This window comes from Phocoena phocoena, chromosome 15, assembly GCF_963924675.1.
Source record: "Phocoena phocoena chromosome 15, mPhoPho1.1, whole genome shotgun sequence".
In the NCBI taxonomy this organism is placed as follows: Eukaryota; Metazoa; Chordata; class Mammalia; order Artiodactyla; family Phocoenidae; genus Phocoena; species Phocoena phocoena.
Window position 1 is genome coordinate 87,234,752 of NC_089233.1, and position 26,892 is coordinate 87,261,643.

General features: G+C 58.2%; 1 protein-coding gene across 1 annotated transcript; it reads right to left on the reverse strand.

Annotated features, from left to right (window-relative positions):
- Nucleotides 1–11,853: 11,853 nt before the first annotated feature.
- GMEB2 (glucocorticoid modulatory element binding protein 2) lies at nt 11,854–26,374 on the reverse strand. Its single transcript, XM_065893041.1, has 9 exons — nt 26,244–26,374; nt 25,782–25,879; nt 25,100–25,227; nt 19,400–19,503; nt 16,540–16,697; nt 14,644–14,715; nt 14,189–14,326; nt 13,751–13,873; nt 11,854–13,232 (listed from the first exon to the last, which is right to left on the reverse strand). Exons 1-9 carry the CDS (start codon nt 26,372–26,374, stop codon nt 12,574–12,576), a joined length of 1,611 nt encoding a protein of 536 aa, XP_065749113.1. The 3' UTR covers nt 11,854–12,573.
- Between the last annotated feature and the right edge of the window lie 518 nt (nt 26,375–26,892).

Below are 26,892 nucleotides of genomic sequence, written 5' to 3' on the forward strand. Positions count from 1 at the left end.
CTCCACGGCGCGGTGGTTGCCCCCGCATCAGGACGCCCCCTGCCCGCACGGCCACCCTCGCCCCACAGACTTGCGGAAGGCCAGCGGCTGGCCGTGCGGGAGACGTGGCCACACCTCCACACCTTGCGGCTTCCGGCGGCCCTGGTGCTCACGAGGGAAAGGAGAGAGGGGCAGGCTCCGTGCCTGGGGCAGCCGCCCCGGGAGCCCACGGGGCTGAGGTGTGGCGGACGGCGCTGGAAGCGTGTAGAGCGGAGCTGGAGGAAGCGACCCCCATCTCCGCGTGGATGGCCTCAGCCAGGCGCACAGCTCACCCCGGGCCTCGCTGCCCGGCACCCGGGTCTTCAGCCTCAGACAGCTGCTGCAGTGCTCACAGTCAAAGGTCCAGACCAGCGCCTCCTCGGGGCTCCTGGCAAAGGGGTGCTGGTTGTGGTGGCGCCGGCAGCCGAGCCCCGGCTGCAGGAGCGGCAGACCTGGCCGCGTGAGCCGCGGGATCGTGGGCAGGTGGTCTGCCTCACACCGCACCCTGCTCCTGGCGGCTGGCTTCAGGCGGGCCAGCAGGATATCTTGCAGCAGCTGTGCTCCAGCCTGCTCAGGAGCTGAGTCTTTTCCATCAAGCCACTGGGTGCAGCGGAAGCAGCCCAGACGCAGGTCCACCTGGGCACGCAGGCCAGCCAGAGATAGCTCCTCGGCGGCTTTGCGACCCTGGCAATGCCATCTCTGATGCTGGCCTGGCTCTGTGGGGTGGTATCTGAGGCTCAGCTGGTTCTCTGCACTGTTCACCTGCGATGAGAAATCTGGGACAAGAGGACCGAGGGGCCGTGCACACCGGGCAGGGGCTCGGACACACTCTGCCTCTCCCACGGGCAAGGGAACTGACGGCGACACAAAGGTGATGTTTTAAAAGGAAATGGAGCGTCAGCCCTGAGTCAGAGAACCCACCGCTCCAAAGTGAAAACTTGAGCCCACCTCCAGCAGGGGACCAGCGGTGCGACCCCAGCCCGGGTTGATGGCCATAAACAGGGGTGGCTGGAGCCAGGTCAGGACCAGAGTCCAGAGATTACTGACTCTCCCCTGAGCGATTGTGCCTCCGGGTGACTCAAACGTCTGAGTGTGGAAATTACCTCATGCCCCCCACTCCACCGCCCCCTCCCCCAGTACCAGGGCCGCCCCCAGACCACAGCGGTCTCTCCGCCCCTGGGGTCGCCCCGCCATCCCTCTGCTGGTCCACGGTGGGAGAGCCCCTGGGTCTCTGTGCAGAATTCCAGTCAGGCCCCGCGGGGGTCGCCGGAGGGCAGGGAGAGTGTGATCCTGGGCAGTTTGCTAAAAGGGCTGCAGGTTTGCGGGGAGAGAAACCCAGAAAAACAGAGCATGTGGAAAGGTGCTCCCAGCAGAGCTGGTGGGCGGCCCCCACCCAGGAAGGGGCCCTTTCCTCAACGGCACCAGCCAGCCTGGGTGGGAGGGGACCTGCCCTCTAACCCGGGGAGACTCTGAGGTTATATCTACCCCCCTAAAATCCACCAAAGATGTCTGGCCTGTGCCAGGCATCACCCACCATTACTTGCCGTGACCTCATCCAGCCTCACCTCCTAGATTGTAGAGCTGCCTGGACAAGGGGAGCGCCAGCCGTGCAACCAGCAGATACGGGGACGTGTCAGGGACCCCGTGCTCCTCCTGGCTCTCCTGGGAGACGCCGGAGTCAGACGCATCTCTCAGCTCCACCACAGAGACCCCCAGACTGTGCCACCAGTTAACCACTCCCACCGTGCGGTAATAGGCAGTGAGACGAAGTGGTTATGACTGTTTTAAGCCACCACCTTTTGGGGTGCTGTCTTGCACAGCAACAGATGACTGATATACCAACACCCACCCTCCCACAGAAAGCCCATCCACGTCCACCCATGTGAGCGTCCTGCTGGGAGGGGCGGCAATGGAAGATTCCCGTTAAGTCAGGAAGTTGGCCGAGTGCCATGAATTGTCATGTCAGGAGCCTCAACGTATACAAAACATCCAGCTCCAGGAAAACATTCCAAACGTAACAGCAGAAACAGAAGACCCCTGGGTGAGCCTAACAGTAAATACGCAAGAGAACTGCAGGTTCCCGAGAGCCGCAATAGAACGCCTCTGACCCTGGGATGGATAAAGCGATGCAACACGACTGCTGCTGTCAACCCTTCCTAAATGGACCTAAGAGTTTAATGCAGTTCCCGTAAAAATGCTCAGACGAATTAGAGGGCAGATAAGCTGATTTTATTTTATTTTTTTATTTTTATCTTTTTAGTGTTTATTTATTTATTTGGCTGCTCTGGGTCTTAGTTGCGGCGTGCATGTGGGATCCAGTTCCCTGACCAGGGATCGAACCCGGGCCCCCTGCACTGGGAGCCCAGAGTCTTACCCACAGGACCACCAGGGAAGCCCCTGATAAGCTGATTTTAAAGTTCATTTGGAAAAGCACAACATAAACAAACAAGAATAGGCAGGAAAATTATTACAAAGACGAGAACTAGGAAACTGAAGGAGAGAGAACACTCCCCAATTCAGCATTACCCTGATACCGAAGCCAGATGAGGACGCCACAGGAAAAGACAATTACAGACTGATAATACCCCTGACGAAGACAGACGCACAGATTCTCAGCAAAACATTAGCAAACTGAGTTCAACAGCACATTTAAAATGCTGGGCTTGTGGAAGGGCTACACCACGACATAACAAAGGCCGCATGTGACAAACCCACACTTAATTCGATGGTGAAAAGTGAAAAGCCTTTCCTTTCAAGATCAGGAACAAGAGAGGGATGCCCACACTCGCCGTTTCTTTTATTTATTTATTTAATCATTCATTCATTTACTTGTGGCTGTGTTGGGTCTTCGTTGCTGCGCACAGGCTTTCTCTAGTTGCGGCGAGCAGGGGCTACTCTTCGTTGCGGTGCGCGGGCGTCTCATTGCGGTGGCTTCTCTTGTTGTAGAGCACGGGCTCTAGGCACGTGGGCTTCGGTAGTTGCAGCACACAGGCTCAGTAGTTGTGGCTCGCGGGCTCTAGAGCGCAGGCTCAGTAGTTGTGGCGCATGGGCTTAATTGCTCCGTGGCATGTGGGAACTTCCCGGACCAGGGCTCGAACCCGTGTCCCCTGCGTTGGCAGGCGGATTCTTAACCGCTGCGTCACCAGGGAAGCCCACACTCACCGTTTCTTTTTTTCTTTTTTTTTTTTTAAGTGATTTTGAGCATCTTCTTACAGCTTTATTTGCTCTTTGTATTTATTTTTCTACAAAAGTTGCCTTCTTTGTATCTTTTTTTATTTCCGGACGCGCAGGCCCAGCTGCCATGGCCCATGGGCCCAGCCGCTCCGCGGCACGTTGGATCCTCCCGGACCAGGGCACGAACCCGTGTCCCCTGCATCGGCAGGCGGACTCCCAACCACTGCGCCACCAGGGAAGCCCCTCACCGTTTCTATTCAACAGAGTACTGGGGGGCCAAGTCCTCGGCCTCTTCAGCCCCTTTCCCTCCTCGCCAAGCAGGCGTCACACACGGCATCCTGGACCCCTCCTCCCTCCCTACACCCATCTGCAAGTTGATCCAGAACCAGATGCCTGCGTCCAAGTCTACAATCCTAAGCAGCCTCCCCGCTGGGTCCCTCATCCACATCCCTCCCTGCTAGGAGCACAGCCGTCCTCTCAAAACTCTGCTCAGGAATAAATGCAGAGGTCTAGGAAAGGACAGTGTATGCAGCCATCATAGTGGTAAGTGAAGCAGGACGTCCGTGTGGTCTCAAATTATCTCCCCAAGCTACCTACTAATTACAAAGGGAAAGCCATCAGTGTCCCCAGAGACAGGACAGCCTGACTTCATCAGCCCCAGGCATGATGCGCCGCGGGGGACACAGCCTCAAAAATGCAGACCTCGGGCTTCCCTGGTGGCGCAGTGGTTGAGAGTCCGCCTGCCGATGCAGGGGACACGGGTTCGTGCCCCGGCCCGGGAAGATCCCACATGCCGCGGAGCGGCTGGGCCCGTGAGCCGTGGCCGCTGAGCCTGCGCGTCCGGAGCCTGTGCTCCGCAACGGGAGAGGCCGCAACAGTGAGAGGCCCACGTACCGCAAAAAAAAAAAAAAAAAAAAAAATGCAGACCTCAACCAATCATGAGGAAGCATCACACAGACTCTGCGAAGGCCTCTCAGGACGTCAGTCCAGGTCGTGGATGACAAAGACGGAGTCGGCCCAGAGCGGAGAGACGAGGAGGTACAGAGCTGACCGCACCTCAGGCTCTAGAGGGGATGTTGGTCAGGAAGACACGTATCCGCATCTGCGAAGTCATTCGACAGTTACCATCTGAGTGCGGGCTCGGCGAAGGTATAATCACTGCAGCAATGCTGACCTCCCTGGTTTAATAATGAAGTGTGCGGGCTCAAGGGCATGGCACCTGCAACTTACTCTCTAAGGGTTCAGAAATAAAAGTTTAGGCATGTGACAAACCACATGGGACAAAATGGAGCACTGGTGAAGCTGGACGGAGCATATCGTTCTTTGCACACTTTTTGCAACTTCTGTGTACCTTTGTTTGAAATTACGTTAAATTAAAAGGTAAACAAAGCATCTGCTAACACCCTGGTAAAGCCGGACTTCCGCACGCACCCAGCATATTTCCAAGTGGGTAAAGCTCTTCCCCAGCCGCCCTCGCCGCAGCCTGAAACCCCTGGAAAAGCCCCCGATAGCCTCCCCAGCATCACCGCGGGTGGGGAGGCCCAGCCTGGAGCCCAGGCCTGTTTACCTGTGACGGGGGGGTCTGGTCCTCAGCTGGTGGTCCCAGCAGCCTCTGGTTACACCCACCGCAGCAGAGCTTTTAAGGTCTGGACCCTCCCAAGGTCACACCCAGGGACCCTCCCAGCTGGGGGGAAGGTCACACCTGGCCCTGGGCAAGCAGGTTGTTGCGTCTGTGGGTGGGAGGGTCCCAGATCTCCTCAGCATCCCAGGAGGGTCCCAGCTTAGCCCGTGGGGAGGGGCGCAGCCGTGAGGACCTCTTAGAGTTGTCCTTCCCTGTGGGGTCATGGGGAGAGGGTCATGGGGGCCGTATCCCACTGCGGATGGGGATGGGGTGGGGCATCTGACCGTGAGGTCTCACCCCCGCCGCGCGCGCTCTCTGTCCTGACTCCAGAACGCCTCTTCACCGCGGGTTCTCATCTCCACCCTGTGCGCCCACCCCCACCCTGAACCTTGCCTGGAGCCTCAGACCAGCCCACGGGAAGAGGGTGACCCTGGGGAAGATGCTCTCCCCGGCGGAGGAGCCGGTAGGGGGCCCCCCCACACTGCCGCTGCCCAGATCAGACCCCTTCCCTCACCTGAGGCCTGACAGCTCCTCTGATGCAGCACCTTGTGGGCTGGTCAGCTCCTCGCCTGTCCCATGGTGGCCCACTCCCCCACTCTTGCAGATGACCCGAGGAAGGGGCCTCATCAGGACCGAGGAAGCGCGGGGTGGGCGGGGCGCTTCCCAAGCCCAGAGGACAGTCTGCACGGGCAACAAAGCGGGGGCTCTCCTGTCCGGGGTCGGGTGATCTGGAGGGGGCTGCAGCCCCGGCTGACCCGGCCCTCCCCCGCCCCGTCCCCAACCACAGGGACTCAAGACCAAGGCCAGCACGCACCGTCCACCGAGATCGGGCTTCCAGTCAGGGCCTCGAGGCCAGAGCCCGCGTCCTCTCTGGAAACACAGGCTCCTGAGGCCAGAGGTTAGCGTCCACACTCCTGGCCCCTGGGTCTCGTACCTCAGCATGCAGCCCGCCTGCCACCGCCCAGGGGAGGTCCACTCCTAGCTGCACGGCCCATCTGGCGCCTCCAGGACCTGCAGCTGCAGGAGGGGATTGGTCTTTGTGGCAGATGCCGGCTTGCCGGGATCCAGAACACGCAGAGCGCCAGACAGAGCCACTGCCAGTGTCAGGAGAGCGCCGGACGGAGGGACGGGAGGGTCTGGGATGACCCAGCCCCGTACCTGTGGTCAACTGGTCTTAAAAAGGCACCAAGCCAGGGAAAGGGCAGCCTTCCCACCTGATGATGCTCAAACAAATGGATAAACGGAGGGAAAAATGTCACGAAAATGAGCCTCTAGCCCAGCCTCACCCTGCACAAAAATTAACTCAAAAGGGATCATCTGAATGTCAAAGCTAAACCACAAAGGTTTTAGAAGAAAACAAAAGAAATCTTCACAGCCTTGGGGTAGGCAAATATTTCTTTAAAAGACATGAAAAGCACAAAAAAGTTGATAAACTGGATTTCATAAATATCAAAAATGTCTTCTCTTCAGAAGATGCCAGTGAGAAAAAAGAGAAGGCAAGCCATTGACTGAAAGAAAATATTCAAAATACACATATCTGATAAAGAACTGTATTCTTTTAATCTTAAAACTCAGTAATTATGGGGCTTCCCTGGAGGCCCAGTGGTTAGGACTCCGCACTTCCACTGCAGGGGGCGCAGGTTCCATCCCTGGTCGGGGGATGAAGATCCCACGTGCCGCGTGGTGTGGCACCCCCACCCCACACACACCAAAAAAAGCCCAGTTTTCTTAAAATGAACAAAATATTTGAGCAGACACTTCATATAGAAAAATATACAGATGACCGAAAAGCACATTAGAAAGGTGCTCAAGTCATTGGTCACCAGGGAAATGAACATAACAACCCAACGAGATACCACTTAAAACCCTTAGAAAGGCTGGGGGTGGGGGATGGGGAGAAAAAAAAAAAAAACCCTTAGAAAGATTGGCAATACCTTCTGAAAGTACTGCTTTTACAACATGTGAGGCACTCTGAACTTTCTATCCTATTCTGTTCTACTATGTTCCATTCTGTTCTACTGTAGTCTATCTATTGTATTCACGTTTAAGAAAACACGATGTTCTAAAGTGATTTCACAAACACTAAAATGTGTTACCACCTGTTTGAAAAACAATAACCAAGAAGCTATATCAACTATTAACCTAGTAACCTAACCTTAAAGTATATAAAGGACCCAATTTGATTTCTAGGTTTAGTGGAATCCCAATCAAAATCTCAGCAAGTGGGCTTCCCTGGTGGCGCAGTGGTTGAGGGTCCGCCTGCCGATGCAGGGGACACGGGTTCGTGCCCCGGTCCGGGAAGATCCCACATGCCGCGGAGCGGCTGGGCCCGTGAGCCATGGCCGCTGAGCCTGCGCGTCCGGAGCCTGTGTTCCGCCGCAACGGGAGAGGCCACAGCAGTGAGAGGCCCGTGTACTGAAAAAAAACAACAACAACGAAAAACAAAAAAAAAACTGGGCAAAAGACCTTAACAGACCTCCTTGCCAAAGAAGATATACAGATGGCAAATAAGCACACGAAAAGATGTCCCCATCATATGTCATCAGGGAAGTGCAAATTTAAGCAATGAGACACCACGACACACCTATCGGAATGGCCCAAATCCAGAGCGCTAACAACACCAGACGCTGGTGAGCACGTGGAGCAGCAGGAACTCCCGTTCGCTGCTGGTGGGAACGCACAATGGTGCGGTCACTTAGGTGGTGTCACTTGGGCGACAAAACTAAGTATACTCTTACCGTGGGATTCAGCAATCATGCTCCATGTTATTTACCCAAAGGAGCTGAAAACTCATGTCCACACAAAAACCGGCACACAGATGTTTACAGCAGCTGTATTCATAGTTGCCCAAGCTCAGAAACAACCAGGATGCCCTTCAGCAGGTGACGGGTAAATAAACTGTGGTCCCTTCAGACAGTGGAATTTTATTCAGCACTAATTGAAATGAGCTCTCAAGCCGTGAAAAGATGCGGAGGAACCTGAAATGCATTTAACCGGTGAAAGAAGCCGATCTGAAAAGGCTACAGACTGTATGATTCCAACTCTATGACACTCTGGAAAAGACAAAACTATGGAGATAGCAGAAAGATCAGGGGTTGCCAGGGGCTGGGGGGAGGGAGGGATGAACAGGCAGAGCGGGACGTTTAGGGCAGTTAAGCTAATCTGTATGATACTGTAAAGGTGTATACACGTCATCTTACATTCGTCCAAACCCGCAGAACGTACACCAAGTGTGGGCCCTGATGTAATTTCGGACTCTGGGTGATGATGACGTATCCACGCAGGCTCACTGGCTTTAACACATATCCCACCGTTGTGGGTCGTTGAGGAAGCTGCGCCAGCTGGAGGGGGATGGGGGATGGGAAATCTCTTATTTTCCACCCAACTTTGCTGGGAACCTAAAACAGATAAATAAATAAATAAGAATAATAAATAAATACATAATAAATTTTAAAGTATTTTATTTAAGGGATGTCAAACCAACGCACCAACCAAGAGGGAGACTGTGAGTCATCTCGCTCAGAAACCGATGGATCAAGCTGAACAAAAAACATACACAAGTAAGGAAATGCCAAACAGCACAGTTAAGCATCTGATCCAACAGACGCAGAACCCACTCAGCCAAGAGAAAATACACGTTTTGTTTTCAAGCACACGTGGCCGTTTACAAGAATCGATGTGGTATGGGCACCCGCTGGCGGACACATGTCATCACATATGGGTGCTGGTGCCCCCTGAGACGGAGGACCTCGGGCAGGGCTGTGTGGGGGCTGGAGGGACACGGGGAGATGGGGACCACGTGGGAGAGGGCGGGGCCCCTCTTGAGGACATCTGGCATCTGGCCCCGCCCCCGGGGCCCGTCTGGTGAGCCCTGCTGCAAACAGATGGCCCCTGCCCCCTCGGGTTCCTGTGCCACTCTGCCCACAAGGAGTGCTCAGACACACTGGGCAGGAATTCGCTTGAGGTGGGCAGTGCCCTCGTGCCCCAGCCCCTGGGAGGGGACGGGTCCTTCTGTCCGCCCCCTGGCTGTGCTAAGAGGCTACACCCGCACCCGTGACTCTCTTCAGTATGCTTTCAGTGATCAAAGAACCGGTTTTTGAGGGTGATCTGCAAATCGCTGGAGGAGAAAAGTTGACCCGAGGTGCCCCCACCAGGAGGTTGCCCCGCCTTCAAGTCCCCACCCTTTCCGGACCCTGCTCTCCACCGGCGCTGCTCTCCCTGCCGGGGTTCCATCCAGCCCAAGGCTGCAGGAACCAGTGCACGCAGGCCGAGGATGAGGGAGACGCCGGGTCCACTTATCAGTTTGGGACGCAGAGAAGGAAGCATCAAGTGCCGTAAGGCAGGGTCCTCACTCCCGGGTCCGGGTGCTGGGTGCAACGGCCCCTGCTGGAAAGCCACCCTTCTGAGTTTTGGGGTGCTTCTGTGCACACCCTCTCTTGCAAGAACCAGGGGTTAACAAGCTCTCGGCTGCATTCCCGCCCCGCCCCCGCCCATGCTGGCTCACCGGGGCCCACCGTCCCTGAGGCATCTGTGGGCACCCCAGATCTGATGGCCCAGGACATAGTTCTGGGGGCACCGCCATCCACCCAGCTGCTCAGGCCAGCCTCCTGAGACCTCACCTCCAAGACACAGCCCCTCCATCACTCTGAGCCACGGTGACTGCTCCGCTCCGGCCTCGGGCCTGCCCCCTCCCTCCCACTGCCCACTCTCCACACGTGGTCTCTCCTGCCTGCCCAGGCGCTGACACTGCCCAGGGCCCCTCAGTGCGCTCTGCCCCTGGAGTGGCTATGCCCTGTTCACGGCCCTGGACACCTTCCACTCCCGACATGCCCCCTTGCGTGGTTCTCAGGCCACAGGAGCCAGGCTCAGAGGAGTCAGTGGGGTCCTGGGCAGGCCCCACAGCTGAGAACACGGGAGCAGCCAGTGGGAGTGGGCGGAGGTGGGCGGCCGCCTGCCTGGGCTGCAGAGCCTCCCCAAACACCTCGGCCACGGACACGGGCGAGGAGGACCCTGCGGCGTGGCCAGGGGCTTTCCTCCTGAGGAGTGGGGATGGGGGATGGTGGTCACGTGACCCCTAGAAAGGGCTGCGTGGAGATGCAAGAGACCGAAGACACAGAGGGACCCACAGCCTCTCCAAGGACCAGCCTAGGCGGTCAGCTCAGTCAGCAAATGCAGCTTCTGATCAGGACCAACCAGAGAGAGCCAACGTGTCCCCCAAGCCGGTCATGAAGGATGCCCCCCGCCAGCCCCTCCCCCCACAGGCCTCCGCAGCGTCGGCACCGCCCCGAGGCGAGCCCTCTGCCCATTCTCTGTCGGGGCTTGAGGGCGAGAGAATGGGTGCTGGGGACGATGGGCAGGAAGACCCCAGCCCTGGGCACTGGCAGGAGCCTCCGACCCGGACGTACAGGGAGCCCCGTTCCCACACCGGTCCTACACCTGCTCCGGACAAGTGGCTCAACCTCTACCACGTGGAGGGGTCATCAGGCCGTGGCCCATCAGTGCGGCAGCCCACGTTTGATTCCAGGACCCAGAGGCTTCACCGCTGCCTGTGAGCAGTTAAGCCCGAGCACCCTCACGTGGGAGAACGCAGAGCTCGGCCCACTGGCCGTGGCCTGCTGGTCATGGCGACTCCAGGCAAGTCCACTGCACACGGGGGAGATCCAAGGCCAGCCGCTCGACCTCAGGGCAGCAGAAGGGCCGTGGGCCCCCGGACCACCCTCTCCAGAGCAGGCTGGGGAGCGGGCAGGCACCGCCCCCAGGGGGCACGTCCCCATGTCACCCACCCACTCACAGCCTTTCATCACCAGACACACACACGTTATGAAAAACGTTTTTATTTTAAATCAAAGTACCAAGCAGATACTTGCAAAACAACATACAAAGTAGAACTCAGATGCCTCCCTTCCCCAGGCTGCCTCCGAGCCCCACAGATCCGGTTCTACCTTCCCAGACGCCCGAGCCGGGACAGCCTGCACGCGCCCAGTGGGTGGAAGGGGGAAGTGGCGGGTGGCGACAGCGAGATGGCCCGACCCCACAGCGGGCTGAGGTTTCCTGGAGGACAGTGGGCCCCTCCCCACACCCCGGGTTCAGGGCCCGCCAGGTGCCGGTGTCCGCCGGAGCAGCTGTCGGTGGCTTCCGTCCGTGTGGCTCTGAAACCAACTCTCCTCCCGGTGCCACGTGGCCTGCGGGCGGGGCGGCTTCCGAGAGGTGGCAGGTCTGACCGGAGAGGCTCCAAGCACAAGACGCCCGGCTCCACTCGCAACGCGTTCTGATATGGTCTGAGCCAGACTCGGGACGGGCTGGGCGCCTAGTCCACGGGCTCCCACCACACGTGTATCAGAGACGCGCCTGGAAGAGGAGCGTGTAGCAAACAGGGAAGTGACACCGCGCTGAAACCAGCAGGCCCGAGACAACGGCCAACCAGACCTGACAGAAACAAAACAGCCTCGGTGCTTGATGCGGGGCGAGGGCGCTGAGGTGGGGTCCGGGCCACCTGACAGACGGAAGGACGGATGGACGGATGGACGGAGCCCAGTTCCCTTCAAAGTGCGAGGCGGGCTGTGGCTTCTCTCTGGGTCTCCACAGGTGACAGACAGGAGGCCCAGGGTGCCCGTGGGGAACCACTGCTGCAGTGGCTCAAGGCCTGCAGGAAGGCCCCTCCCTGGTCTTCCTCCTGAGTCCACAACCGACTGGCCCACGGACATCCTTCCCGCGAGCATCTGGGTGCCCCCACCTTACCCAGCACTGGCCCCGAACGCCTGCCTCCAGGAGGGGGCCCCACCAGCACGCTGAACACAGGGGATCACGAGCCCTGACCTGAGGCGCGTCCCAACTGGGAGTGAACCCTCCAGAGCCCCTGCTTGTTCTTTCCACGCGCCCTCCTCAGGCCAAAGCCGCGGGGGACGCCCACCATCTCGCTCCCCTGGGGCCTTCCCGACAGTCCCTGTGTACAAAACACTCTGGAACCCAGAACAGATCGGGAAGCCTAGGCACTCAGCGTCGTTTAGGTTGAAAACACTATAAACCTGACTCTTCCTAGAAGCCTACTAAGAAGTTCACTTAAAAATACACCCAGAGCGTGTGCAATGGCCCCTGAGCCCCTGAGCATCTGCCAGGCAGGAGTGGGGGCGGGATGCCCCCCCCGGCCTGTGCTGCTCAGGCCCCTCGGCCCCTCTGGCCAGGCAGGTGCCCCGGGGTCTGCACCCCGACCCCTGGGTGCCCTGCAGCTCCACCTGAGCCACCTGCAGACCTGCAGCACCACTGATGCCTGTTCCAGAGATGGGAGAACAGGGTGCTGGCCACACTAAACCTACAGAAAACTGTGGGAAGAAACCAAATCCATAGGATCCATGGGTTTCCACACTTGGGGACAGTTCCCAAGACATGTGTTAGTAACGGCCTAGCCCAGCCGGTGGGCCGAGGCCCCGCTCCCCGCCCTGTTTCTGCTGCCAGCTGCACCTGGGCCCCCTTGGCCTCCCCGACCTGGCTCCTGACCAAGGCCCCACATGTAAACAGTATTAATAAGCAACAGATGGAAAAATATTATTTCCCAGAAAACAGGGGAGGAGGCTCAGAACCCGGGGACCCGTCTCAGGCCGCTGCCACGTCCCTCTCCTCTCCGTCTGTTTTGGCGTTTCCTCTCTTTGGTTCAGCAGCCCCGCGTGGCCCGCCAGGCGCCGGCGCTGTGCTCCCGGCCAGCCACGGCCTGCGGAGAGGCGGCCAGCCCTGTGCTCACGACGGGCCTCGCCCTCCGCCAACGGCTACTTGTGCTCGTGGCCCTCCGCCATGGCGGCCACCTCGATGGTGGCCGTGTGCTCCTCGGGTCCCTGGGCGGCCACGGCGCTCTCAACAGCCCCCGTGGGCACCGTCACGATGGTGCTGCCCCCGGGCGACACCTGGGCCACGTTCTGCAGGGTGGGGCCCAGGCCGGGCAGGGTGAGCAGCTGCAGCGGGCTCACCACCTTGACCACAGTGCTGCCGTCCTGCATGGCGGCTGTGCTCAGGACCGTGAGGCTGGACGCGTCCGGGTGGATCTCCACCGTGCTGGGGAAGGTGGTGCCCGAGGAGGCCAGCACCGTGTAGCCCCCAAGCAGCGGCGAAGCGGGGGAGCTTGCCGGAGCAGCCTGGGGCACGGCCTTGCCCAGCATGGGGGAGGGCAGGGTGGACACCACTTTGCCCAGCGGCACGCTGGTGAGCTGGGAGACGGGCACGCCGGGGGTCAGGGCGATCTGGGCGGACTGGGCGAGCACCTGCGAGGCGATGGCGGCCGGCCCGGACGTGGCCCTCGCGAGCCGGGGCCGCTTCGCGGGGGGGGGCAGGGAGACGGGCGTCAGCGTCATGAGCACGTTGCTGAGGTGCTGCGACTTGTGCTTGAGCTCCTTGGCCCGGCGGCGGTGCTCGTCACACTGCTGCTCCAGGGCTGCGGCGACAGCGACAGGGCGTGACGCGGGGCACCGCGGGCACCCACAGCCTGCCTGGCCGGGGCCTGCGCTGACTGGGGGCCTGACCCTCATGTCCTCACGGTGACGCTCTGTCCCGTCCCCCACGGCCCTTGCAGTGACACTCTGTGTGGGGCCTGCTCTGATGGGGACCCACCGCTCTGAGGAAGCAAAAGAGTCGTCCTGAGCAGCTACCTTGCTCCGCCCGACGTGGGGACAGGCCTCCCCTGTTCTCTGTACTGGGTTCCGCCCGACGTGGGGACAGGCCTCCCCTGTTCCCTGTACTGTTTCCAATCATCCTAGCGCTCGCAGGAAAGCTGCCTTGGTGACGTACTAAGATAAGGAGGGCACAGCGTAAGCAGCCTGTCTCACGCGTGGCCGCAGGCACCCCCCCAGGAAGGTGCCACCTCACAGGCGAACCGCGGGGCCGAGGGTGAATTCACCGGACGCCTGGCTGGGGTCATCTCGGGGTCACCGACCCCGCGCAAGGCCAGCGTACCTGCCAGGTCGCGGGCGTACTGCTCCCGCGAGCGGTCCATCTGGCACTTGTGGCTGGCCAGCACCTTCTTCACGAGGTCCAGCATGCCGAAGTTCTGCACGATGTTGTTGAGGAGGACGGCGTCTACAAGGGCAGGGCGAGCACACGGTGAGAACGCACCAGCCCACAGCAGGCTCTGCGGCACTCCACGCCCCCCGGTGAGATGAGGGACTGGGCCCAGCAGGTTCCTGATTCCCGGGCTCAGCGTCGTCCCAGTGGCAAGGAGGGACCTGGTGGGAACAGGCTAACTGCCCACCCCCGCCAACGTTGCTGGGCTCAGCTCGGAGCCAGAAGGAGCAGGCTGCACCCACGGGCATCCTGAAGCCGCCCACCACCGCCACCACCACGAGCAGAAGAGGCCTCCGGGCCCACAGACCAGGGCAGGGCAAGACCGCTCACCTTGGAGCTGCAGGGGAGGGTCCTGGACCCGCTGCTGCAGACCCTTCATGGTCTCCACCAGCTCCTGGTGGAACTCCTGTATGACCTCGTCCAGCAGGCCTGCGTCCTTCAGCCCTCGCCAGAAGGCAAACGTGTCATCTGTGAGAGAAGGAGCGGCCCAGAGATGGGGAGTCCTGCACAGGCAGCCCCACCGCCGGTTCCAACCACACGGAGGAGCAAAGAACTGCCAGGAGGACACGGCTCTGAGGGGCAGTAGTATCCCCCACAACCATATGCGCAAGTCCAGTGGGTGGGCCCTGCACTTCCTGCAAGAGGACGCCCGGCAGGCGGGACCAGCCGCAGATCGGAGCCCCGCCCCAACGCACCCCCTCGGTGAAAAGCCACGGGAAGGCCCCGCCCCCGCGATGAGAAGCCCAGGAAGGCCCCACCCCCACCGTGAGAAGCCCAGCCCGCACCTCCGACGGCTGTGGTCCAGTCCCCAGGGTCCTCACAAGTCTCGATGGTGATAGTGGCAGGAGCCCCGTTCACTGCAACCAAGATGAGCCCGGTGAGCTTCGCCTGCGACAGGCCAGCGTCCCACCCACCACCCACCCCAGCTCTGACTCGCCGCCGCCACCCACATTTCCACAAAATTGACTGAGCTGCAGGAGCACAACAGAGCACACACGTGCCCTGCGTTCTAAACTCACTGTTAAACATGGAAGAAGAAGGAGCTGGAACATGCCTCCTCAAACCTGTCCACGTGTCCTCAACATTCTGCTGTCCTCGTCACGGTCACAAGCTTCTACAGCCTGCTGGCCAGGGGCCACAGGCCAGCCCTTCTGCCTGGCCTGCTCTTGGGGTCTCTGTCTCACTGACACTAAGCGTCCACCTCAGCAGCTACCATGTTTCCATTTTTGTAAATCAGAAGTGGGACTTAGAGATGCAAGCCACCCAAGCTGGTTCACCTCTGACTCCAGTGTCTGCAGAGTCATGGACACAGTTTGGATTTGGCCATTTGGGGCTTAGAAACAAGCCTGGAAACCTAACCTCTGGGTAAGCTCTCTGACCTCATGCCAGCCTCTTTCACATCTGGCAAAGACGTCGTGCTGGGGATGTTAGATGCCTGAAATAGCTCCTTCTTAGTCTGGGCTGGTGCAGAGAGACAACTCAGGTGTTCTGAGGACTCTGGCTGAAGAGACCACCGTGGAGGTGAGTTTAAGCAAAGCGACACACCATCCAAGCCACCCAGGGACAACAGGCTTCTAAGAGCTAAATCCCAAACCCCATGTGGCCTTTGCCGGACACGGCGCTCTGACTGGAGCGTCAGCACCCAGAGCCTTCCTGGAGATCTGTCACTGCGGCCGCCTCTTACAAGGCAGAACAGAGAGTCTGGACCCAATGACCCGGAGGAGGCCCTGTTCCCACGGAAGCCACCGGCCCACCAGGAGTGCTGTCTCCCTGTGTCTCCTGGGGGCGGGGGCGGGGGCCTTACCGTGACCCAGCCCCTCCCACACTGTGTAGTGCAGTCCCAGGGCCAGCCCTGACTGCCGGCAGCCTGCGTGTTCCTAGAGCTCCTGGGAGGGACTCCCAAACTGGGCCAGCTGCCAGCCCGTGCAGGTAGGGGCAGGGACTCATTCGGGGTGAACCCCAGGACCTCACTTTGCCCCCGAGCCTCCCTCTCCATCCTCCTAAGTACAGGACAAGGCCCCTTGACCAACCACCGTCTGGTCAGCCATAAGGACAGTCCCTGGCCACACGGCAGCAGGCCCAGACTGACCTGTGGAGCAACAACTTAGGGACAATGCAATTCCCATCACAGGAAAGGTAGCGCCACCAAGTTATCAATGGGCAACATGAACAGGGAACTTGGGACCGGATTTCATGCTAACTTGTTTTAAAAAGAATCTCTGTATTCAAAAATCTGGAAAGAATTCCAGGAAATGTTCAGTCCTTCTACCAGTCAGAGCAACAGATGCCAACGCAGAACATCATAAACACATCAACAAATCTCAAGTTGCAGGGAAGTGCACGAGCCGGAACCAAGTGCCATGGGGAGCGGCCCCAGGGCAAGGACAGATGGCAGACCCGGCGTGTGGGGCGTTCCCTGAACTGGTCAAAGCTGGGGGTGGGCACTGGACGTTTGCTCTGTTATTCTTCATACTTTTCTCCACACGTGAATCATTGCATTTTATGATAAAAACGGCTTAAAGAGGAAGTACTTCAGCCTTCCCTGTGGGTGGGACAGCGATTCAGCTAGACTTCCTCGGTGAGGAGGGAGGTGGCTGCTGACCCCTGGGGCCTGGAAGGGACAGCTGAGTGGACGGGGAGGCCCCACTTGTGGCCGGCAGCAGAGACAGCCCAGCACGTACCGTCGGCCGTGGCAGGCGTGAGCGGGATGTACTCTGCAGGCGTGGGGCTGCCCAGGGATGCACGGGCCCCCGAGAGGTCGATCTTGGTGCTGCGGCAGGTGTTGGAGCAGACCCTGTCATGCTGGTAGAAGTCCAGCTCCCCGGAGTCCATGATCTTCCTGTGCAGAGGAGGGCGGGGTGTCAGCCACGGAAGGCCTGCCCCGGGGTGGGCCCAGAGTGGTGTGTCTGCGTCGGCAGGCTCCACCGGGGCTCCCGGGCAGGCCTCTCCAACACCCCAGCACAGCTCTCTCAGGTGGCGTGGGGATGCCTGCGTGTGGCTCTGTCCACAGGAAGGGCGACCACAGTGGCTGGTGCTCCGAGGGAGGTGGCTGTCCAGAGATGCCAGTCAGCACCGAGGGGCTGGGCCTCTCCGAGATGCCCTGCTGCCCACCAGCCCCGGGGTGGGGGGGGACGACTCAGGGCCAGAAGAGGTGCTGACGGCGGCACACCCGCCTGGTGCGTGGCCCAAAAATCGAGACCCTCCAGAAGCACCAACAGCACCAGCGCCTCTGGATTCTCGCTGTATCACCTCCCAGCCTCAGTTTTACCAGGAAGGCACCACATGTACCCTGCCTGCTGGGACGCCCCCCAGGCCCTCCTCTCTGGCCTCTCCCAGAGGTCCTGGGCTTCAGTTCGGTGCATCTCAACTGGCCCGCCTCGACCCACGAAAGGATCGGACGGCTCTGGGGCTGCCGCCCACCTCGGCCTTGGGGCAGCGTGAACGCGCTGGCTCCGGGGAGTGCAGCAGATGGCACCTCCCGGCGGTGCTCTTCCAATGAAACAGTCACAGCCGCACCACCAAGATACTCACGCCCGGCGGCAGGTGGGGCTGAGAGAGGAAAGAGCTGGGTTGATGGGAGGGTGCAAAGCTGCTCCGGGGGAAGGAAGGGGCTCCCCAGGGAGAGTGACAGGGCTCCCACGGGCTGCAGGCACCCAGGGCAGCAGACATGCCCAAGGACAGCAAGAAGCCGCTTCCCCCGGGAATAAACACAGGAGGGAGAGGGGCCCCTTCAGCAGCAAAGCAACCAGATCCCGCCCCTCTGGACACCGTGAAAAACCATGGCTGTCTCTGGACAGGCACGCAGCAGGGGCCAATTCGGAGGGGCGAGCCGTTACCACCGAAGCAGGAAATGTTAGAACACGGAAATCAGGCATTAACGCTCCTGGGGGTATAAATACAAAAGCCTAGTCTGTCCTCAGCCTTCTTGGAAGCGGCATCACCCTTCCCGTTTCACAGGTGGAAGGGAGGAGCTCCGAAGGCCACCCGTGACAGGCCACACCCACCAGGGCGGCTGGTGGAACGGGCACCGCAGAGGGCCCCACGGGAGAGCCTGAGCAGGACACTCCAGACCCTCGACATTCCAGGACCTGATGTCGGTGTGAAGTAGCGAAGAGCCAGCCTGAAGCTTCCCACCAATTCCTACTTAATTTCAAAGGGAAGACGAAGTGTACAGGGAGAAAGGTGAGTGGACGCCACACCAAGACCCCGCCACCAACAAGGGAAGCCGATGGGGCACAGGCCAGCAGGACTGACTCTAAAAACAGGAAAGTTGGGGATCTAGGCCAAGACACCCTGAAAGCGTCAACGCCACGACTGTCACAAGGTCACAGGAACAGTGCAGCGTGCAGGAGACCGATGCTGCCAGTGAACAAAGACAGTCTGGACAGGACCCTTGCTGGCAGACTGGTCATCCAGAAGGGACAATGTCTGGACAACTGGACAGACCAACACACAGCAGCTTAAAGAAGCGCAGGCTCTCAACAGGGACCCGAGTCTGGGGTGATGGTGGGAGACACACGGGGGTAGGCGCTGCCTCAGGAGGAAGAAGGCTGCCCTGGCCACTGTCCTGACGTGCAGACAGCTTCACGGCCAGTGCCTTCCTGGTGACACAGTCACAGGTGCCTCAGTAAGGGACTGGTGGCGATCAAACCAAGACAGAAAGGGCTTCCCTGGGGGTGCAGTGGTTGGGAATCCGCCTGCCAATGCAGGGGACACGGGTTTGAGCCCTGGTCCGGGAAGATCCCACATGCTGCAGAGCAACTAAGCCTGTGCGCCACAACTACTGAGCCTGAGCTCTAGAGCCTACGAGGCACAGCTATTGAGCCCACGAGCCACAACTACTGAACCGACGCTGCACAACTACTGAGCCCACGCTCCACAACTACTGAGGCCTGCACCACTCCTAGAGCCCGTGCTCCACAACAAGAGACGCCACCGCAGTGAGAAGCACGCACACCACAGCGAAGAGTAAGCCCGCATGCAGCAACAAAGACCCAATGCAGCCAAAAACAATAAATAAATTAAAAAAAAAAAAAGCAAGACAGAAAGCCCTGCAAGTCTGACAGGGTCACGCGCTGGCAGGGGTGTGGGCGACCCAGCCCCAGGACACTGTCCACAATCCTCACGTAGAAAATGCCCCTCATCTTCAGAACGCAACACCCAAGGAAAAAGCAGTGGCCACAGTGCTCCCCGACACAGGGTCAGCGGCCCAGCCCTGCCCAGTCCCCCCAGCCGGTCCCCGCCCTCCCCGACACAGGGTCAGCGGCCCAGCCCTGCCCAGTCCCTCCAGCCGGCCCCGCCCTCCCCGACACAGGGTCAGCGGCCCAGCCCAGCCCAGTCCCCCCAGCCGGCCCCGCCCTCCCCGACACAGGGTCAGCGGCCCAGCCCAGTCCCCCCAGCCGGTCCCGCCCTCCCCGACACAGGGTCAGCGGCCCAGCCCGGCCCAGTCCCCCCAGCCGGTCCCCGCCCTCCCCGACACAGGGTCAGCGGCCCAGCCCCGCCCAGTCCCTCCAGCCGGCCCCGCCCCCGCGCCCCACCGACCTGAGCATGATGCCGTTCATGCGGATGGCGCGCTTCCAGTCCTTCAGGGTGGACTTGCCGGCCAGGTGCACGAACTCCTTGGGGCTGATGACATGCTCATCGTACTGTGGAGGGGAGAGCAGAGCAACATCAGGACAGAGCCTCCCCACCGCCCTTCTCTGCTGCCTGACACCACCGTCCCCCCAGAGCTGGCCTGGGAAAGGGGGTGGACGGCAGGGCAGATGTGGTGGAGCTGTGGGCCGGCTCTCAACCTGACGTTCAGGATTCAGGAAAGAACCACCACGTGAGACGAGCCTGACCCTTGTGCACAGGGGCTGGAGTGGGGAGCTGGCCTCCTCCTGCCCCAGCGGGTAGTCAGACACTGACCCCCAGCGGGGAGGGAGCTAAGTGCTTGGCGCTTCCCCCCAACCACACACCCAACGCCTGGGACCCAAGGACCCCACACCACTCAGAAAGGCACAGAGCTCTCTCCCTCCCTTCAGACAGCAACTGGCAAACCTCCTTACGCATAACTTATTCCACAAATAATGTACACATATATCACACCAAGTAACAGGAGACACAGTGCACAGGGTCAGCTGTGAATGTCCCTTCAGCCGGTCTGGCCCACCCCTAATGGCACCCTTCACGGCCCAGGAGCATATGTCCACTTCAAAGTCAGGGAACTGCCCCCACTCCTCACAGGTCTGCTAGTTTCCCCCAACAGTGGCCTGAGAAGGTAAAGTATCCTATTCAGTCTTATTAAACAAGAAATTACTGGAACCAAAGAACCAACATAAAACTGCATTTACTCAGAAAACAAAGGACTTCCCTGGTGGCACAGAGGTTAAGGATCCGCCTGCCAGTGCAGGGGATGCGGGTTCGAGCCCTGGTCCGGGAAGATCCCACGTGCCATGGAGCAACTAAGTCAGTGCACAACAACTACTGAGCCTGCGCTCTGGAGCCTGCGAGCCACAACTACTGAGCTCACGTGCCACAACTACTGAGCCCACATACCACAACTACTGAAGCCCATGCCTCTAGAGCCCGTGCTCAGCAACAAGAAAAGCCGCCGCAGCGAGAAGCCCACACACCTCAATGAAGAGTAGCCCCCGCCCTCTGCAACTAGAGAAAGCCCGCGCACAGCTTTATTAAAAAAAAAAAAGAAAAGAAAGAAAACAAGCAGGCTGGGGATGGATAAGTCACTGGTCTCAGCAGAGGCAGAAACGAAAGCTCCAACTGTGGCCTGGACGCACAGCTGGACCCCAGCCAGGGTGCCGTCCGTCCCAGGCGTCCCCTTCCCGGGCGGCTGCCTCTCGGGCGCCCTGCAGTCTGTGTCAGGTTGGGCCCAGGTTACCATGCCGCTGGAGCAAAAGCACCTCCACTCAGCCACACTTGCTCTGTAGCGCTCCACAGATAGTCATATTCTACAAATTGGAGGTTCGTGACAACCCTGTTTCGAGCAAGGCTATCGGCGCCGTTTTTCAAGAGCAGCTGCTCGCTTCAGGTCTGTGTGACACTTTCTGGTAATTCTCGCAATATTTCAAACTTTTTCGTTATTACTATAGTTGTTACGGTGATGTGTGAGCAGTGATCTTTGATGTTACTACTGCCGCTCCGAAAGCTCAGATGATGGCTAGCATTTTTTAGCAATAAAGTACTTTTAAGTTAAGGTATGTACATCATTTTTAGACATACTGCTATGACACCATTAACAGAGTACAGTCTAGTGTAAACACAATTTTTATATGTGTGAAGAAACCAAACAGTGTGTGTGACTCTTCTTATTGAGACATGGGCTTTACTGAGGCGGTCTGGAACTGAACCTGCAGCATCTCCGAGGTCTGCCTGTATCTCCAGTGCACTTGGTCGCGGCAAACGCCACCAGCCTGGGAAGCCCCTCTTGACAGAAGCAGCTGTCTTAATTGCCTGAGCCCTGCACTCTTTCTCTCTGAGTCAGGAAGCCACTCATCCCCTCAGCCAGCTGGTCGGGAGCCAGGCCTGAGCCTGGGCAGACAGGCAGAGTCAGAGTCGGAGGACCTCGCTGGCCACTGCCCGAGCCCAGGAAGTCCACACTGGGCCCGGCCTCTGCCCCCACCACGTGACACCCTCTCTGGCCATCGCCTCTGGCCCTGCCCGCACCCGGACACTGCAGCACCACCTGCCGGCCTGTCTCTCCCTTGCATCTCGTGCGCCCCCCCGTGCCACCTCCCTCTGGGGGACCAGGCTCTCCTCTGCTGGTTGGGCAGGTGTGCCCCACTGTCAGGGTGGGCCAGCTGATCCCACTCACAGCCCTCCAACCGTCCCACCACAGAGCATGCGGAGCCTCCTAGGACACACACCAGCACTGCAGAGCCCATCACCTTAGACTCACCCACCTCCTCCACTCTCCACGCCTCTGGCCACCTAAAAGCTCCTCTCTGGAACCACTTTCCCTCTGCCTGAAATCATTTCTTAGAATACCTTTAGTTACGACTTGCTGGTGGCAAACACAGTTTTGCCTGAAAATGTTTTTGTTTCCCCTAATTTCTGAAGACGACTTCACTGTGTACAGCTTTCCTCTCCTGGCACAAGGAGACCCGCCCTGCGCCGGTCCCCCGGCTCCCTGGGAGTCTTTAGAGCTCAGCTGCCAGGGGGTCTTGCTCCACCGCTCTCATTATTACACCTCTTTTGCTTCTAACTTTTAATTCTGCTGTGATTTCAACCTTACAAAATAGCTGCAGGTACAGTACAGAGCCGCAGCGGCCCCTTCCCCAGGCTCGCTCTCCACACAGAGCCCATCTCTAAACGCTCGTGGGGTAGCCGCCCTGAGTCCTTCACACCTATTTCCTGAGAACAAGGTTCCTACATAACCACACACAGCTCTCAACATCAGGAAACTACCATTAATGTATTATTATCTGATCCACAGGAAATATTCCAATTTCACAAACTGTCCCAATAACGGCCTTTGTGGTGACTTTTCTCTGATGCAGGACATGGCCTGACTTTGCGCTGCGCTGACCACCGCGTCTTGCCTCCTTGACTCAGAGCAGTTCCTCAGCCCGATGGTGTCTTCCTGACCTCAACATCTGTGAAGCGTGCAGGTCAGTGTTTTTGTAGACAAAAATTGTGCCCCTCAGTTTTTGTCTGTCTGACGTTTTCCCGAGTAGAGTCGGGTTGTGGGGTTTTTTGTCAGGAATGCCACAGAATCCCTGCCCATTCGATCAGGAGGCCGGGATGGAGGCTGGTCCCGATACTGATGCCCAAACGTCATCACATTTAGGGAGTGATCTGCAGGCTTCCCCCTGCCGTTCCTGCTTTGCCTCTGTAAGCAGTACCTCAATGATGGGGGTACCTGGAGACCAACTGTCCCTCATCCAGCTTCCCCTGACTGGTTTCAGCACCCCCTTGTGGCACTCTGGCTCCAGCACCCCTTCTACATTTGTTAGTTGGTGTAAGAGTTTAACCTCTCCCTTGTGTCAATGTAAATAAATAACATGAAATACACCGCAATAAATACGGGCCCATAGATTCTTGTTTTTACTTGAATCATAATCCATAACTATCATTCATTATTTTGATGCTGAAGTGTCCCAGGAGCCAGTGGGAGGTCCTCTGCGCTGGCACCTATATAGATTTTGAAATGTGGTTGGTTTCTTCTTATTCATTCAGTTTAGGATCTGTTAAGTCTCTTGAACTGTGGGCTGCTATCTTTCCTTGGTTCTGAAAGTTCTCAGACGCTCTCTCCTCTCAGAATTCAGATAGATGCATTAGACTTTCTTGTGCTTCCATTTTTCCTCATGACATTTTGGGGGATCATTGTCTGGATAACTTCTTCACTTCTATCTTCCATTTCACTAATTATCTCTTCAACTATGTCTAATGTGCTGTAAAATCCAACACTTAAGTGTTCAATTTTAATTCTGTTTTTCATTTCTAGTTTGTTTTTTTTTTTTTTTAAATAGTTAGTTAGTTATTTGGTTGCACTGGGTCTTAGTTGCAGGAGGTAGGCTCCTTAGTTGCAGCTCACGGGCTCCTTAGTTGTGGCATGTGAACTCTTAGTTGCAGCATGCATGTAGGATCTAGTTCCCTGACCAGGGATCAAACCCGGGCCCCCTGCATTTGGAGTCGTATCCACTGTGCCACCAGGGGAGTCCCTGTAGCTTCCTGTTGTTGTTTTTAATTAATTTGTGTGTGTGTGTGTGTGTGTGTGTGTGTGTGTGGCTGCGTTGGGTCTTCATTGCTGTGCATGGGCTTTCTCTAGTTGCAGTGAGCAGGGGCTACTTTTCGTTGCGGTACACGGGCTTCTCATTGTGGTGGCTTCTCTTGTTGCGGAGCATGGGCTCTAGGCGCGTGGGCTTCAGTAGTTGTGACACACAGGCTCAGCAGTTGTGGCTCACGGGCTCTAGAGCGCAGGCTCAGTAGTTGTAGCACACAGGCTTAGTTGCTCCGTGGCATGTGGGATCTTCCCGGACCAGGGCTCGAACCCATGTCCCCTGCATTGGCAGGCAGATTCTTAACCACTGCGCCACCAGGGAAGCCCTCTTTTATTTCTTGAAGTAAATTAAACATAATTATTTCATATTCTGTGTCTCCAAATTCCAACCTGCAGCATTTGTGGGTCTGATTCTTCTATCTGTGGTTTCTGTGTGCACTCATTCAGGTGCTTTACTTCCTGTGTGCTCAATGTTTTGTTTTGCTTTACTGTGAGCTGCTCCTTTTCTTGGAACTTTGTCTGTCAAAATTACTTGAAACCTGAGATAAAGATGAGTTCTACCAAAAAGGATTTTTCACTTGCTTTTGTCAGATCCCTGGGGGAGCTGCCAGCCAGGAACAACCTACGGCTAAACTCTTAGCTAAAGGTGTTCACACTATACAGGCCACATGTGAATCCTCAAGAGGGTTCTCTCTTCCACCCAGTGCTAAGACATGAGACAGGAGTTTTCCATGCCCTGGGGGATAGAGGGGACGGGGAGTATGTGATTAGCATACTCTCTAACCCCCAACACTGAGGGTAGAGACCTCTGGAAGTAGCAGCATCACAGGGATAATCTCTGCCCCCAACAACACACCCAAGTTGGGAGCCCTGGGCTTCACCCTCTCATCTCCAGCCCCATGAGGCTGAGAAAACCAGTGTCAGGCACAGGGTCTCAGACAAAAGCCAGGGTTGGTGCTTGGCCTCCCTCTATAATACACCTTTATTCAGGCCCTGGGCATGACTATTTCCTCCTCTTTTGCCAGCTAAAGGAGGCATCTAGAAGATACATTACGAAAATATCTTAAGTGCCACTTTTGGCTGTTTTCAGCACAAGGTGAGTCTGGGTACCTAAACTACCATGTTGCAGAAAGAGCAGGCCTCTCCCCTCCATCTTACTCATGACTGCTAATGAGTCTTTGCAAAGCATCCCTCTCGTTCAACCTGCCCAGCAGAGTCACTGCCGATCCCAACGTCAGCAGAGCTGCCTTCCCAGCCTCTCTCCACAGCTTTGCTCCAGGAACAGAGAATCTCTGCCCTGAGGCTCTCCGTGTGCCCCAGCGACAATCCTGTCTGTCCCTGAAGGCTCCTTCCTTCTCCTCTGCTCTCCCAAGCACGGGATTTCTGCCTTCTGAACTGCCCCCTACAGGTCACACCCCCTGCCGTAGGGGTCTTCTTTTGTTTGCTTCACAGCTGCGGGACTGGGGGCCCCTCCCTGCAGCCCGGCACGCAGGCCTGTGCTCTGGTTGCATCAGATCCCTCACCTGAACACACTTCACATTGATGCCGGGGCACACAAACTTCCTCCAGATCAGGTTGGCTCTGCTGTCCCCGCAGGTGATGGGGTACATGATCTCGGCCTCCAGGCTCTCCTCCTCTTCAGCCATCTTCACTTCTCACCAGGTGTGTCGACAGGGAAAGGGGCAACACAGAAAATCAGTTACAACTTCTCCAAAGCACTTTCTGCAAAAGCACAACATTAACTACCAACCTAGAAACCAGAAACTAAAATCCAGGAGGGACTGAGACAGGACCAAGGTGGGCGGGGACATTTCTCATCAGCCCAAAGTAAAGAGCCACTGAAGGAAACAAACTTTACCTGGCACAATTCCAGAGAAAACCTATTCTTAACATTTGGAAGAGCTCTGAGGCCTTCAGTGTTAGTCAACAGGAAAAGACCAAAGCTGATAACTCATCTCCACCGCCGCTCACTGACAGCTACACTAAGTAGAACCACAAGACCAAGCTCTCCCCTCCAGCCACCGGCCACGGCCACACCTGGAGACTCTGGAGCCAGGGCCTCTGTGGCGCCACCTCTGAAGAAGAGCCCACAGAAGAGCCTCGGGAACCTCTGACTTGTCCCCTACTGATGGGAGGACCGCCCCCTCGGAAAGGCCACCTCCAGAGCTGCCTACGGGCACTGCCATGAGAAGGCAGGCTCCCTACCTAACACGGCCTCCTTGAGCTGCGAGGACGCTGTGAACGCGGCTGCAGCAGCTGCCGCGGCGTTTTCCGTCTCCATGTTACCCTCCGTCAGGTCACTCCTGGGAACAGAGGGGAGGAGAGAGGAGACATTAACACCCCCAACAACAGCCAGCCTCGCGCTCTGCTGCCATTTCTGCCCGACTTTCCAGTCCAGCCCGAGGTCACGGCACGGCAGGCTCAGGGCCATGCGCTCACCGCGCTGCTGACCCCACAGGCGTTGCTCCTCAGGTTCCCTTGGAAAACCCAGTTCCTAACTGGCCCTACTGTGTTCTTGTCAGAGGAGAAGTTACCGTGCGCTTAGGGGCACGAAGCCATGACCTTGGTGTCGGGAGAAGAGTCGGGGAAGCGTTACTCGCTCCTGGCCGGGTGGCGGCTCTGCGTCCCCTGGCGCCCCCTGCCCCCAGGCCGGGTGCCCATCCTCACCCGTGCGGGGCCAGGTTGGTGGTGACCAGCACGGTCTTCACCTCCTCCATGCCGCTGCCATCCGCCGCCGTGTCGGGCGTCGTTACCACCACCACCTCCTCCATGTGGACGCTCACGTCGGGGGTGGCCATGGCTCAGCGGACAGGAGGTGCCAGGGCACCGGGCCTGCAGGGCAACAGGGGGGCACAGGGTCTGCACGGGGACCTCGCTACCTTCTGACAGAAGCAATGCAAGAGAAGGGCTCTTCCAGGCCCTCGGGCTCTGGCAAGGATGGAGTGAGCACTGAGAAAGGAAGCCCTGGAAGAACCTCGGAGCCATGACAGGCCTGAAAGCCCAGTGGTCACCTGTGGGGGGCGGGGAAGGAACCAGAATGTGGGCAGACGCCTCTGGAGGTGGGTCCCACGCCCTGAACTCAGGGCTGTGCACAGAAAGCCCGCGGAGGGACTTCCCTGGCGGCCCAGTGGTTAAGACTCTGCGCTTCCACTGCAGAAGGCATAGGTTCGATCCCTGCGGGGGAACTAAGAGCCCGCATGCTACAGCACAACCCAAAAATAAACAAAAGAAAGCCCTCAGAGATGAATCCTGTCTCTGGTCTGGGAGACCCTCCCAGGCATTATTTTGTCTTTGCTGGCTCTGCCCTCCAGCAAGC

Excerpts from the sequence above, each read along its gene's own strand:
- GMEB2 (XM_065893041.1), bottom strand. The coding sequence starts at position 26,374 with ATGGCCACCCCCGACGTGAGCGTCCACATGGAGGAGGTGGTGGTGGTA. Across the intron at positions 19,504-25,099 it reads TCAATGTGAAGTGTGTTCAG|TACGATGAGCATGTCATCAG; the intron begins GTGAGGGATCTG and ends TCCCCTCCACAG. Across the intron at positions 13,233-13,750 it reads GTACGCCCGCGACCTGGCAG|CCCTGGAGCAGCAGTGTGAC; the intron begins GTACGCTGGCCT and ends CTGTCGCCGCAG.